This window comes from Phoenix dactylifera, chromosome 14 (assembly GCF_009389715.1).
Source record: "Phoenix dactylifera cultivar Barhee BC4 chromosome 14, palm_55x_up_171113_PBpolish2nd_filt_p, whole genome shotgun sequence".
NCBI classification, from domain to species: domain Eukaryota; kingdom Viridiplantae; phylum Streptophyta; class Magnoliopsida; order Arecales; family Arecaceae; genus Phoenix; species Phoenix dactylifera.
Window position 1 is genome coordinate 11,619,474 of NC_052405.1, and position 15,862 is coordinate 11,635,335.

At 36.5% G+C, this 15,862-nt stretch overlaps 1 protein-coding gene across 18 annotated transcripts; it reads right to left on the reverse strand.

The window, feature by feature from the left end:
* Positions 1 to 851: 851 nt before the first annotated feature.
* LOC103714562 (uncharacterized CRM domain-containing protein At3g25440, chloroplastic) lies at positions 852 to 15,862 on the reverse strand. 18 transcript variants are annotated; one of them, XM_039133705.1, is made up of 9 exons: positions 15,774 to 15,846; positions 15,522 to 15,686; positions 15,275 to 15,399; positions 9,682 to 9,804; positions 8,269 to 8,360; positions 8,040 to 8,186; positions 5,718 to 6,039; positions 3,513 to 3,920; positions 852 to 1,674 (listed from the first exon to the last, which is right to left on the reverse strand). In XM_039133705.1, exons 4-9 carry the CDS (start codon positions 9,682 to 9,684, stop codon positions 1,132 to 1,134), a joined length of 1,515 nt encoding a protein of 504 aa, XP_038989633.1. In that variant the 5' UTR covers positions 9,685 to 9,804; positions 15,275 to 15,399; positions 15,522 to 15,686; positions 15,774 to 15,846; the 3' UTR covers positions 852 to 1,131. The 18 variants fall into 18 exon arrangements, with proteins under 18 accessions (XP_038989633.1, XP_038989632.1, XP_038989635.1 ...); XM_039133704.1 differs by lacking the exon at positions 15,774 to 15,846 and having other exon boundaries at positions 15,522 to 15,763; XM_039133707.1 differs by lacking the exons at positions 15,275 to 15,399; positions 15,522 to 15,686 and having other exon boundaries at positions 15,774 to 15,862.

Genomic DNA, 15,862 nt, shown 5'->3' on the forward strand with positions numbered 1-15,862 from the left:
AATATTTATTATGCCTCCAATAAAAAAAATATCACAATCTATTTAAAAGTTTAAAAATTCGAAAAAAAATATTTCAATTTTTAGGAGATTGAAATTATACTTTTTCATATTCCATATAAATTTTTCTTTTCTATGAAGTGTAGGAATCTTATTATCATGAAAAAACTATTTTTCTATCTCTCTTCTTTAAATACCTTAACTAAACATGAGACATTTTTTCATTTTTTTGTTGACCATATTTTTTTCTCTTCCCGTGAACCAACAATTCCAAAGTCCTTGGATAGAGATTAGGTTGAAGTCAAGTTTATTATCCATCATACTAGTGAAATGAGTTCCCATGTTAAATACAGATTTTCATTGTTGTTTTCTTACTACAAATTTAATAATTCAAACATCCAAGATTGAGTAGTACAAAAAGTTCAAGAAATAAATGTTTCAAGATATGGAATGACAGGATGAGTGGAAGAAAAATAGTTATTCAAAGGTTACCAGCTAGAAGAGTAAGGAAATAACAAAAATAAAAAGAAAGGAAAAGTTTTCTTGGCCACATGCAGTATAAAGGGGATATCGAAGTAACATAGCAGTATAAATTAGATTGCATGCACATGTTCTGACAAGGACAAATATTGTATGCTTGAATTGCTAAATTGTCTCGGAATCATTATAGAATTGATTGGACTGGAAGAAACTGCCACCTCATTTGCAGCTATCTGAGCAAAGGTGCTCAGAAGTTCTACTTCATTCATCACATGAAACACCAATTAGCAAGCACCATATAAATAAAAAGGTTTAGAAAGTGGGAGGTCCACTACCACAAAAATTTTGAAAAAAGAAGCATAATATATGAAACATAGCTTTCGTTAATTCTAGATTTCTTTATTTCCTTTTCTGTCCAGATAAATACCAGAGAATGTCTCATTTGATGGATCTGCTCCCTTCTTAGAGATGACTGCTTGCATATGGTATCAGTTTAGGGATAATCACATCGTTCTTTCAAATACATAAAACTATAATATTATGAAATATACAGAAGAACAGGAAGAATATGGGGCTTCATGGAACCTCCAAAAAGAGCAAATGGAACAATCACTCCAATTTGCAACAATAATCAAATAATCATCACAATTTAAATTATCTTCTCCTTCGCTTCAAAAGAGAGCTAGCTCTTAAAAATATTTTGTCAATCTCATCAAGCTCTTCTAGTTTTACATCCTTTTCCAATGAATCACCGATCTTCGATGCAGCAGCAATCTGACGCAAGTGCTCCTCAAAATCATCTGGCGTCCCACCATTTACCGATGGAAACCTTTCCACTGCATCTAAATATAGAGGCTTCTCCAATTTATCCTCTGTCTCACCTTCAGAATCTGTTTCAAATATATCTGACAAATCTTCCGAATCTGACCAAGTGCTCGACTCCATCAGTGATTCATCTTCCTCCAGCTCATTGCTTCCATCTTCTTGCACCTCGAGCTCCTCAAATCTTTCCAGCTGGTGGTCGGAAATTGCTCCATTACCTTCAGCATCTGGACTTTCTTTATTGATTGATAGCTTGCCCTTATTTTCTCCCTCTCTTTGCATCTGCACTTGAATATCTTCGAGGTCTTGTTGAAGCTTTGGGATGTACCTTCTGACAGCCCGGAGGGCATCTCTGTACTTGGATTTATCCAGAGCCTGAGTGAAAGATACAGGAAGACCAATGGTTGAGATCAAAATTGCAAAATCTTTGGCAAATCCAGAAAGCTGCATCAAGGAGGACAAGTAATTCTTCCTCTAGAAGCTTACGACCCACCAAACAAAAAAGGAAGTAGATAATTATAAAACCACTTCCTTCAGAATGGGACAGAAAATAATTTTACATATTCTGCAGGTTGATGATCAACAAAGTATTATAAAATGAGAACGAAAGCAAGTGAAACTTCATAAGCAAGCCACGGACATTTCAAAAAAGAACAACTTACAGTATAAAAGGTGGAAATGGCATCCAATATTCATGATTATATTAACTGTAAACTAGTTTCTAGTCCATGCACTTAATAATCTTTATTTTATTGGCAAAATCACTTACAAAGTCTAGGATTTCCGAAGCTAATTCTGTTAGATGGATAGTCAGGTTTAATTGCCCAACCTCATGGTTGCCAACACATCTTGACAGAGATATAGGCTTGATACTGGGTTGTAAAAGCAATTTCCAAACAAATCAGCTGTTCCAGACTTACACTCATGGCTATAATAGTTATTCTCCTATGCTTTATTGATGTACATCTGACTCTGAGCCGCACCCCAACAGGCCCTCCTATGGTCGGCCCTGTTTTGCCCATAATACTGCCGACTAGAGGTGTGGAGGCAATTTGGAGAGATCCGAAATCTCAAAACTCAAAAGATCAATGATATGATTTCATACATGTTGCTTATAACCATGACTATGGGATAACACTTCTCAAATAAGGTAAATATATCGACATTTTACAGCAAGAGAGTAATATGAATCCAATGAACAGTTTGAGGTGTCAATATCCGGAAAAGAATGGGTGCATATTGATATGTACGCACAGACAAATACACACATAGACACACATCACATACAACACACAAGATCATACATACAATAGATATTAGGTTCGGTCACACCTTCCAAACAAATATTGAAACTTCACTATTTTGTCTCAAGCTGATCCAAAACCGAGATCAGTTTACAGATTCGGCTGAAAATCTACATAACCACATTGAACTACTAATCAGCTATTTGGGTAGTTTATAGGCCATCTATTCATTAAGCTTCAAAGTACATTATTAATATGAAACTAGGATTTTACCAGTTTTTCAGAAAATTTGAAGCAATTACGTGTTTAGTTCTGCAAAACTAAGAGAAACATAATTTTTTATAGGTTGATTGGATTTTATCATTTCTAAGATATTCTTAAACAGAAAGATAGTAGGTGCTTGTGGAGTAGATTGGCCTCCTAACGGACTTACAAATATGAACTTTGATTTTGTGAGGTTTAAGCTCAATTTCAATACCCCTAGCAGATTTTGAATAAAATTCGTGATCCCTTTCCCATATATTCTACAGATCAATCATCCTTGCGTACAAATATTACCAATATAGAGAAATTTTTGATCTTCAAGCGGAAGTGTTGCAATTTTTATATAAAAAGTATAGATTTATTGATTTCATTCATTTTCTTTAAATTTCCATGTATCATATTTGCCACAATCACAACCAAAAAAATCACTCTAAAATTATGTGGAACATCCATTGTTTTGATTTTGTAATTCATTACAAGTTACATCCAAAACAATAAAAAAATATAAACAAGAAATACTAAATAAAGGAATCTAGAATAAGGACTAATACGTTTGCAGAATTAGTTTTATTAAATTTAATTTCATTTGGATATATTAGATTTTTGTATTTTTATTTTTTTCTACCATAGCCGAGATTTAGATAAGCTACACATATAGCATTGGTAAATTCTTTATACTTTTATCTTAGGAACAAAGAAAGGTACCTTCTTTTTAGAAAGAGTAACTCTTGGAGACATTATCTCTGTTGGTGGCTGTGCATAATTTTTCCCCCTGTACATGATGATGGTATTTCCTTCATGGATATCAAGCACAATTCCTCCACTTAATCTAGCTAACTCCGCTGCAATCTCGCGAACCTCCTCCGGTGTAAATGTCTTCACCACAACCTTCAATGTTTGATGTTTCTTCCAGTGCAAATGCATATTCAGAATTACTCCCTGGAAAATACCACGCCTTCCAACAGGCACATAGTTCTTGCATTTGTGGCCCATCTTGAGGAAGTAAAAATGCTCTTCAGGTGTAAGTACCTCCGGGTCGTGTGTAGTTTCTGATGTCTCTGATGGTTCAAGTTTCTTTAGTGCCTGGACAAATCGCTCTTCCTTCCTACGAGCCTTTTTTTGCCACCACAAAATAGTCAGAGTTGCAAAAATTGAATTTGCATTTAAATCATTACTAAAGTTATGAAAAGGCCACGTCATCTCAAAACAAAACAACCTGCAGTGCAAGCTGCATTCATACTGCATATGACAATCAATTGGCAATCTAAATTTAAATGCAATTCGACTTAGATGCATCATTTATCTTGTTACAGAATTCAGGCCTTTGCTCTAGTTAATCAACAAGGATATGAGCAATCTTAAGCTGTTCATGTCACCAAATGCTAAATCCAAGAACTAAACGGTAAAGAAACTGCACCAGATGCCCTTTTTAAAGTAAGAGATGCCTTTTGCACTTTTGATCCGTGCATGATCTGTTTTTGTATGCACAATGTCTATAAAAAATTAAAATTCATGATCAGAAAAACATCCACATTGCTAAGTCTTGATATAGGATTAGGAGGTCACTAATCATGAGGCAAGCAGCAGTTAAGGGAATAGTTACCAAATACAAAAACAGATAACTTGCATGAACAAAAAGCAGATGTGAAAAGGATTAGAAAGATGCATTTTTTAAATAAAAATTACATGCTCGGAAAATGGCAACAATTAGCATGAGCATGCATTAAATAAAGAGCCATGTTACAAAGAAAGACAAGCATCTTTGCACGTAAGCTGTAAAATGAGTCTTTTGCAACATGACGAACAAAGAAGAGGAAAGGACAAAACTAATCCACACAAAGAATATCTCACCATGAAAAACAAAGCTACAGCAGATCAATTGCCATTGCACAAAAAAGATGGGACTTGAAGGACTTGGCAAGAAACTGAAAAAGTTCACATCAGTATATAAAATAGTAACTACTTCTAGCAATGTACAAGAAAACCTACCAACAATTAATCACTTTAATTATATCTGACTTCATAACTGTGTATGAGTGTCTTTGGGGCTGTTGCAAATGTTTGTGCATATAAATACATTGTTTTAGAATCCAATATCAACATGAAACTCTTCAGCTCCAATATGCAAGTGGAACATTTAATGTTTCGGACACAATTTGACAATTTCAAAGTGGTTACCACAGATCATGATCATATCAAACAATCCAATGAAATTCCCTCAAATCTTTATTATACTAAAATTGCTAGTTTGTAAACGAGCAGGCACCAAATGGCAAATATCAAATTGGTTGGCAATAATAAGCAGCAAACTTGAATAAACTTAAATACACATGATGACTAAATCAGAAACAGAAGTGCCAGATGTTTAGGCCATGGAGAGGAATTCCGCATACTTAAACCCACATGCTTAAGAGAGTTAAAGTTTCTAATGCTAACTCCATATGCAATTAGCATATGTATAGCATCAAAAAACAATAAACAAGGAGCTTTATTGGGATCTTATATGCGAACAGTTGAGAAATTTGCTCTGGTGATCAAAGTTTCAGGCCTTACAGACAGTGAAAGGACAAACATCACTAACATATGTGAAAAACATCACTAACCTATGAGAAAATCATAATCTTCTTCTACAGAAAAATTAGAACATCCATTGCTATATTATTTATTTAGAAAAGGCTCGTCAAAAACAACAAGAATTAATGATGTAAAAGTTGCCCACAGATTCAAAGAGGAGAAATTATCTAAAAACTATGTCATGTGTTGCTAGCAGAATCTTCATCAAATGAAAGAGGCTCTGATCTTTCCACACTAGGCTATCAAATGAAACAAATTCCACTGGGCTATCAAATTATATATTTAACATATACAGCATAATGACATATATATATATATATGAAAGCAGAAATATACCTTCCTTAATTTGTATAAAATCTTCTCTTCCACAGTCATTCTTTCATACTCCTTTTTTTTCTTCCACCTGAAGAACTTCAACCACCTTACTACTGCTCTTTTTCCTTTCAACTTTTTTCTCTTTGCTTTGGCTTTACCATTATCATCAACAGAGACCACATCTCCTGCATTATGTTGAGGCTCCACCACATCCTGGCCCGTGTTGTCAACAGGCTGACTTGTATGAATACTACAACAACCAGTAAGACTGAATTGTTCCATACTGGCAAGAAGCCCATGGATAGGTCTTTTACTATGAACCTTGCATAAAACATCAGAACTACTGCAACATGAGGTTTACTACGATTCTCAAGATGATAAACTTTTCCCACTTGCTTAAAATAGAGCAAGACAATTAACAGAGTGCAAACAGAAATGTACAAAAACACAAATCTACAGAAGTGGTATAATAGAGTGATTGAATGTGCCATAACGATTAACATAGTGATCACTTAGCATTAACATATTTACTCACTGTATGATTTAATAAAGAAAAAACTTCATATTTGTTGATGTATATATACTTCACTAGAAATCACAGCAGCATATATTTACACATAATACTAGAGAAAAATACAGAGTATCTCTAAGCATAAATATTAATAAGCCTATCCCATCTATCAGTGGTTGCCATTACAGTTCCTATTTTGATATTCTTATCCAAGACATGTCCTCAGCACAAAGGAAGACTCTTCAATCACCATCTCAAAAATTCTAAGCCTTCTGTATCATCCACCTCCTTGACACTTTAGCCTGTTGTTGGAACCCCTTCATCTCCATTGCCATCTGTGGTTAGGTTGCACATTCACCAAAGCATCTCAAAATTTCTTATCTAACTAGCTTTTGATGCTTGAGTGTGCTTTCTCAAATATACACATTATCAACTCAATCTTTTCTAGTTAAACCACAACATATTCTAGTCCATGCTGATTGTGTGCTGCCAAAGAAACTATAATGGTATCTCTATTTACCCAACTCATGCTAAGCATACTTGACAAACCCATCTTTCTCTCCATTTTTGGGGAATCCTTTGTCCCTCAGTTTTATATCAGTTTGGCTTTACAAAAGTTCGATCCTCTAGTTGTTTTCTCATTACATATGGTCAAAATCAACCTTTGCCATCTCTCTTTTAACTCTACCTTACTGAAGAAACCAAATCCCAAAGTCAATAACTCATAAACAAGTTTCTCAATAGCTTCATTTTTCTTCAATAGTTAACTGGTCCCAGCTCTGTCACTTGTCCATTGCAAAAAGAGAACTTTCATTGGATAAAAGCAATGAATTTCTGAAATCTACCTTACAGGAAAACTCAATACCTAATGGGCATAAAATTAAAATCTTCAAAATTCGCTGTCATCAAGTTTCATTTATAGGAAATAAATCTCTCAATTGAGGCACGAAAGTAGTATTATTTTTTCTCTGAAAAGCCCTTTTATATACATAATTGCACTTTATCATGATTTTAATGCCTGCGAACTTATGTTCCAAGAAAGCATGGTTGAGCCAAAGAAGCTAAATTCTCTGCTATTTCAACAAGATAACTCATCCTGAACCACTTGAACAATGACAGTCCTAATGTAGTTGCAAATATTTGTGAACTGTTGCTTCTTTTTTTTTTTTTTTTTTTTTTGGCGCGGGGCGGGGGGGGGGGGGGGGGGGGGTGAGCTTCCAGCCGAACCTGAAAAGGCCTGTGTTGGGCTTGGGCTGGGAAATTGCAGCCTGGTTGAATTGACCTAGGGGCCCAAGCCCAGCATGGCCTAAAGCCCACCTTGTTCACCATCTCTCCTCTCCTCTCTCTACACTGTCTTACATTTCAGGTTTGGGCCTAGCCCAAGGCCCCTAAGTCATTTTTTGGCCAGGCTCAAACAATGAGGCAGCCCAACCTTGTCCATTTCTAGTCCTACAACCTAGTAGTTAAAGAAAATTCCACCATCAAATTGAATAAAAACAAGTTAAAAGATGAAACGCAACCAAGCCTTTTTCTTACAAAGATGAAAATGTTAAATTCATTTCGCAACACACTGAAACAAAAGTTTAGCATCCCTAGCTAAACAAAATATCAAAAGATGTCAAAACATTCAACACATCAAAAGGTTTTTTCTAAACATGTTTATTCAACCAAAACCAGAGAAAGTGCCCCCCAAGCACAGTATCCATCTTGAAATTTTTGAAAAATATCGTCCAAAAAAAGAATTTTGAAATAATACCACAAGAAGACATGCTATATGATTCAAAACAACTTCAAATTTAAATCAAATGAAACAAAACATAACTTTTGTTTACCTTATGGATCCTAAAGAAGTCTTAGGCTTCAGTTGTCCATGCAATAAGGCAGGCCTTGCAAAGCCATGTATAAAATTCCTTCTGACCAATGAATGCTTACATGGTTCCAAGAGACCAGAGCTCTTGTAATAAGGAGCAATATAACTACTTGGAAAAAACAAACAAAAATAAATGAAATGGGTATAGCTAGAAAAATGAAGAAATGATAGGAAAAAGCAAGATTATTTACCTAAGTGGAGATGAGAGGTGAGAAGATAAATGGGGAAGGGTAAGTAACAAACTCCTCAGTATCTGAAGTGAGTGAAAATGGCCCACCATTGTCTGCAACACAAACCACAATAAACAGATAGAACAATTTGCCATTAAGGAAGACAAATGAGAAGAAATCAAATTATCTATTTCAAAAACTAGAATTAAAGATTCCATTTAATATACTTATTCCAAAAACACCGCTATCGTTTTTCTACGTAAAATTAAACAAGAAATAATTTAAGAATGAAAATTTCCAATAATATGAGAGAAGCTTGACACAACCACATTTTCTGTAATGCATTACCTATTCTTTCAATACTTCAGCTTGTTCTTGGGAGAAGGTTGTACTTTTGTTAATAATAGTATGCTCTCATTTATTTTCAATTTTCTCAATTGTATATTAGTATTGCCTGCATTACTACCTAACCAGAACTACTCAAAGAGCGATACATAGAGTATCATGATTTCTCTGGCTTGCACCTGGGCAAGGCCAAAGTGTCCATATCTCAATCTACAGTGTTGAAAAACACATAATATGAGCCCATTTTATGGTGAGCTACCCCACAACATATTCCCATGACTTGCCAGTTACTACATGCAGGAAGCTAAGCCCATCAGCTTGCTTTAGACTTAATTTTGGCTTCTTGCTAGAATCACAAGAGCTTAATTTCTCTGCATTTCTTGGTGCCAATTCCACCATTAAAGATTTCCACTCCAAACATTCATCCATTCTCAGCTTTCTTAACATCAAGTCTCCATTGGAGCATTCATCTACCAAATTGAGTTAAAAGTCTTGCGGCCATGGTGTTGAGTAAAGAGGAGAGGAAGAGCGAGGAGCCAAATTGAAGAACTATCCAATCCATATACGGTTGTCCACTAAAAGCTTTTATAGCCAAGAATGCAAAGAAAAAAAAAAGGAACATAAATGCAATCAAAACAAAAGGGATGAAAACGGTCAAATCCCATGAACCAACAAACTATATGAACATGTCGAGTTCTTAATCTTGTGATTTTTGTATCTTCAAAGCCTTGATCTAACTCAAGGCTGCGAACCCTCCTCCCCTCATCATCTGGTTGAACTCCTTGAAGTTCACCATACCGTCTCGTCGGCATCCACCATGTTGATTATCCTCCGGCAGTTCTTGACGATCCTCCCCTACTTGAGGCCGAGTGATGCAAGCACCGACCTCAACTCTACCGCTCTAATGCCATTCTGTCACACCCCCAACCCAAATTCATGAACCGGGGGTCGTGTCAATCGTCGCATACTCATAGAAAACCCTCCCCACAAATGCATCTCAATATAATATCATAAATATGCAGCAAAACAAATTAAATAATAATATGCAAACTTTATTTCAAAAACTAGCTCAACATTTAAATGTCTCACCATTTAACAATATTCTAGGGTAGTACATCAATTTAAATGAACTCTATTCTAAGATGATCTTTGCCAAAGTTCTGCTAGTCGCTCTCCCATATTGAAAATCCCGATCAAGCTAGTTTTCTGAATCTGTACAAAAACAAAAAATTATATAATGAGCTAGACAACCCAGTAAGCAATAATCACTTTAACTAAACAAAATCAGCCAGTCAAATAGATAATAACAAAAAATAAGCATATATCTAGTAATAATATATGAATCAAATCTTTCTTAAAATATTAAATTTTGTTCATAGATTCAAATTCTTTCAAATATTTAATTCATCTTATTGATCCCGAGCTATGACACATCATCCTATGGCAAGGTTCTAACACCGACTAATCTTCCTGTGGTAAGATGTGCATCATCTTGCAGCAAAGTCCTTCAGGACCTCTGGTCTGCTAGCGGTATTTCGCTAATCATCTTGGACACAACCTTCAGGACAAATCATATGCCAGCGTATTAGCCCCCATTGGCGTGTACAACATTGCCAAGTCGATATTCAAATAGTTGTAGGTTTCATATTTTAGAGTTCTAAAATCATGCGGTGTCAAAATCAATCAATCATATCCATAATAAGATGATATATCGTCATAATATTTTAAAATAATATTTTTTTATAATAATATATTATCCATCAAATTCGTGCATAATGAATAATACCACTCAAAAGTCATAAATATAATAATTCAATGATTGCTAATAAATTTAGAAAAAAGTGATACATTACTTATCTTACGAATTCAATCCAACCAACAGATCTAATTAATCTTGAAAATCTTTTTCAAAGCCTAATATCCAAAAATTATATTTTTCATTAAAAAAATTTATAATTATTTTTAAAAAAATAAAAATCTTAAATTCCAACACCCTCATAAGGCTGACCAAGCGGGAGTGCCCGATACCCCGTTGGTCCGATCAAAAAGTGAAATTCATCGAATCATGCACGGACTAAAGCACAAATAATTCAACAGAGATCGAGAAGAAGGGTTAATCAAATCTAACAATGTCAGAGAAGAGCCAAGGTAGGAGCTAGTGTGCTACCCGCCAAACATGGATGAGAGCCCTTCACTAAGGTCAATCCACTGTGAAGAGTTCCTACTGAATCCAACTCTCCTAAAGAGAGTAGAGAGAAAGTCCATGTAGAGAGAGAAACTTTGTAAAAAGAAATAAGAGAGAAAGTATGGGGAAGAGACGGAAAAGAGAAAGAAAGTTTCTCTCTAACCAAGGAAGAAGATTGGCTGCTGGTGGAAGATGGAAGGCCTAGAGAACGACGGGCAACCAACAGATGGTCGACAGCCAATGCTAGCAGGCGGCCGATGGTGAAAACCCAACCAAAAATAGAGATCTCTACCCCTTACATCATGTAACCGAGGCTGCAAAGCATCGTGAGGAACCAAGCGAAGGCCTTGGTGACAAGATCTAGCAGCATCACCGGCAAAAAAAAAAGGAATGAAATCGAGAAAATCCAAAGAAAAACAAAATAAAACAGAGCACCCATTCTTGACAGAAAATCCGGTGATCACCGACCGAAATCAGAGCTTCCAAGGGCCACGGAAGAAGGAGAAGGTCAATCTAAAGTTGTCGGTTTCTTGCCTAGCTTCAAGCAATGGTGGCCCACAGTGGCAGCAGCGCTGACACGATCGACGATCGAGAAGAATCGAAGAGGATTTCGGTGATTAAACTTTGATTGGGGATGGCTTTCCAGTGTGAGGGATGGGAAGAAGCTTATATGGAGCAAAAACTAGGGTTTCCTAGTCTCCGACAGAGTCCGAGGAGGATTCATCCTCCTCTGCCGTGCTTAACTAGGGCTCTGCCTTGGTTTTGGTTCGGAAGGGCCTTTGGATGACATTCGAATGCTGGGCTAGGCCAATAGGCCGGCACAATGAGGCTTGGCGTCACACCAAATCCAAATATCCAAACTCTAAAAAATGAAAAAGAATCATCAACAATTAATCATCTTTTTTGTGTCTTACAAGCATTTAAGATGATCATGCACCCAAATTGATACACCCACTTATGTTTTTGGGATTTGCATCGCTTTTTTTTATTCACAAACAATGTCATTTAAAGCCATTACTTAAAACACATGCCTTGAAATGGTTCAAGGACATAACTTAACAAGTTAGGAGAGCCCTCGGTTTTTAATGCATCAGCTCATAAAGTTGTAGCAACTATCAAGATTAAAATAACACATTTATGTATAGAAAGATGAGCTAATGAAGCAAGGCATAGATCAAGCATCTCTCTCTCTTTCTCCCTCGCAATTACAAGAGCTCATATTAACCACTCCAGAAGCACGAACAACACTTGAAATTCAAGCACCATTTGCTTACCGCTTTGCTCTCTTCCTAGATGGTAAGGAGCAATACCATCCAAGCAAGCACTCAGTGGTATAGATCACTGATTTAGTTGTTTGATATGGCATACAATTTAAGCCATGCATGGCTCTTAGTGATATAGATTATAAACTTAGTTGTCCGATATGGCATATAATTTGAGCCATTCATAGCTATGGTAGGAAGGTTTAAGCTTAGATTCATGAAGGGTCAGCAAAACCATCTCAAATCAGGCAGTTATGGCCGTTCCAAGCCGAACTGGTGGCTCACTGGTACAGTTCCAGCAACGGAAACAAAACCCATTGCCGAGGCCGAAGAAGGAAAGATAGAGCGAGCAAGGGAGGGAGAGGGAGAGGGACCCCTATTTCGTTCAAAATAGGGGAACTTGTCGTGGCCTTGCCGCCCGCCGGCCTCCGTCGTACCTCCGCCACCCTCTACTGGCCTCCTTCCCTCTCCCCATTTTCTCTCTCTCTTTCCTCTCTCCCATGGTACTATGTCTGATACAATCGGTACCGACTCGTGCCCCAAAAAATCGGTACGGTGCCCACTACGGGTTCCGCCGATCTTGGAATCATGTCAAATGCGCTGATTGGGTCACAATTCAAGTAAGTAGGGCCACTCCTTAACTTGTTTAAATTGTTTCAACTATTTAACTTGTTTAAATGCTAGGGTTGACAATGCTTAACTATTTAACTTGTTTAAATTGTTTCAACTCATTACAGAACGGGTTAGATTATCTACTTAATAAAATGGTTAGTTCGCGTCTAGATTTTTGACCCATCTAGTAAATATGCTAGGTTTGGATTAACAAATGTTTGATATATCATAAATTCGACTCAACCTGATTGCCACTCCTAAAGCAAGCTAGTCGGCTTAGCCTCCTGCATGTAGTAATTGGCAAGACATGGTTATATATTGTGGGGTAGCTCACCATTATATGGGCTCATATTATGTGTTTTTCACTTTATTGAGGTGAAAATCACTTTATTTTTATTTTTTTCCAAAAAAGCCCTTTAGCATTAAAGAAGAATTAAAGATGCATTTAAGACCTAATTTTTATTAAGGGCATAATAGGAATTATACATAACTTTCCCAGGAAAGTGGATGGCCAACCAAACATAAGCGCACTTTGGAAATTTGTCACTTTCCGATGGTCAACCAAACATGCCAAAAGTACTTTCCTAGGCATTCTCTTCTTAGGAATTTGTTTTCCAAGAATCATATTTCTAGAAGAAAAAATGCTTTCCGCGAACCAAACGAGCCCCTAGAGGTTTTAAGAAGACATCTGCACCCACAAGTCTTCGGCCTTCCCCTCCCTCTCTCGAACTCTGCATCCAAATGTGGAACCCGCTTCCGAACTCAAAAAGATCCCATCCTAACCCAACCTAACCTTTCTCATTTCCTCCATTCCTTCTCCTCCAATTCCAATATCCCCTCCTCCACTCCTCTTTGGAGTCAAACCCTAACCCTACCTCACCACCCTAACCCTACCTCACCATTTCCCATCTTCCCTTCCATCTTATTCTCAATCTCTCTCCCTCTCTCTGTACCCTAGGTTTGGCCTTCTTTACCCTCCTTCAAAAGCTTTGATTTTTTTCTTAGCCTTATGGCCGTTCTTGGGGTTCGAGGTGTTTAAGCTACGAGAAACCACATCCTATCGGATGGGAAGCTGAGGTTCGAGACCCGCAAAATAGAGCTTCCAAAGAAGGAAAGGTATCAAACAAAGAAACAGCTCAAGCTCGAGAGGAAAAAGAAAATGGAGACACGAAAGCTGAGGGAGGCCAACAAGAAGGACCCTCGCAGGATGAGGCCCCAAGGAAAAAAGAGTAAGGGCAAGTTCCGCACAGCCGAGGCGGATATTAAATATAAGATTGAGAAGGTGAGAAGTTAAAGTAAGCATTTTAATTTGTTTTTCTATTAGATGATTATGGAATAGAGAATGAATGCCTAGTTTGGTTCCTTCAATTCCTAATTTGGTTTCTAATGAGGAAAATGAATGGCTAATATCTACGGTCACATCAGATGAAATGGAAAATGCAGTAAAACAAATGGCCTCAAATAAAGCTCCTAAGCCATATGGTTTCGACCACTTTTTTTTCAAAAATTTCTGGCCCATCATCAAGAATGACATTATAGATGCTACTGAGGATTTCTTTAGGACGGGTTCTATGCCTAGTGATTGAAAAAGTACATACATAAAAGTCTGATTCCTGAGCAACTTGATCCTTTACTTTCAAAAATTATAGACTTATCAGTATGCTTTCAAATACCTATAAAAAGTTATGACAAAAACACTGGAGAGTCTTAAAACTCTGACATCTAAACTAATCTCTGGAAATCAAGGTCCTTTTATAAATATGGCCAGATCTGATTTGTATTCTGGCCCATTTCCACCTAAAGAAAAGGTCGTGATAGATCTTGTTCCCCTGTTTTCACTGTCAATGGGAAATTTTGTGAGATTTAATTATCAACAGTGTCATGATAATATATTGAATGAGTTTATATGAATTATTTTAACTTTTTGGAGGCACTTTTCTTTGCAATTGATTTCTCAGTTTAGCAAAGCACGCATTCTGAGACATAATGTCACCTCAAGAAGACAACCAAGCCTTCATAAGAGGCACATCAACCGAGCCTTCATAAGAGGCACATCAACCGAGCCTTCATAGAATCCAAACATCATATCAGAAAAAAATTTTAAAATGATCAAAATAACATTACATGATATAAGGACTATCAAAGGACGTAAAAAAGGAGAAATTTTTATAATTTACTCGAAAAAACTAGTTGTTACATACACATATTGTCAATGCTCTTAAAACTAAATAAATTGCCAAGAGGCTAGCTTGCTTCTTTTCCTTATATCTTTGTCATAATGTTCCCAAAACCCTAATACTAAAAATTCAGGCATAAAAGGGTCATAACTAATATCATCAATATTACCAATAATAATATAAATTAATTTGATTGTATTAGGCAAAACATGGATTATCCCTTTAAATTACATTACAAAATCAATTGAAAAAGATACTGTTCCTACAATATTTTAACATACAAAGTAATTTAATTTCGTAGATCGCCAAGGAGAAATTATAGTGTAAATATAAACAATAAAAACAATCAAAACCGGCTATCAAAGTAAACAAAAAATTGGAAATTGCTTCTCCCATAAAATTAGAATATGAAATAAAAATTATTTTTAAAATGTAATCCGACCAACCTCCGCAAGATCACTGCCATCTGCTCCCTTGCGGAAGCGGAAGCCCGGAAACTCGATTACTCTCGCAAACGAAGAAATTGCCTCAAAACATTAATTTGATGTGGTTTTGGGACAGAGTGCGTTTGCTACGATCAAACAAAACACCGTGAGAATCATCATATTCATATCCATGTAACAACTTGCAAGACTGCAACAAAATTGAACAAAAAAAAAACGAGAGAACTGAAATAATCGCAACAGATTGTACCAGCTAAGAAGGGCCCGGAAAATCACAGGGATCAGATCCAGGTGAGTTAGACTGGATTCAATCTCGCAAGTTTAAGAAACATTATTGTCCGGATCGGATGCATTTCGAGATCCAAACAAGAAGCTGATCTTGCTTTCAGATATTCTCTAATCATCAAAAGAAACCCTAGAAATCTCCAAGCATCAACGAAAACATTACAAAAGAGAAAAAACAGAGAATAACAATTAAACGCGACAAAATATGAGTACATACACATCAAGAGAGAAGATGACTTCGGAGGAGGAGGAGGAGGAGGAGGAGGGATGGGGAATTTCGGGGAGAGAGGAGGAGGAGGAGGAGGA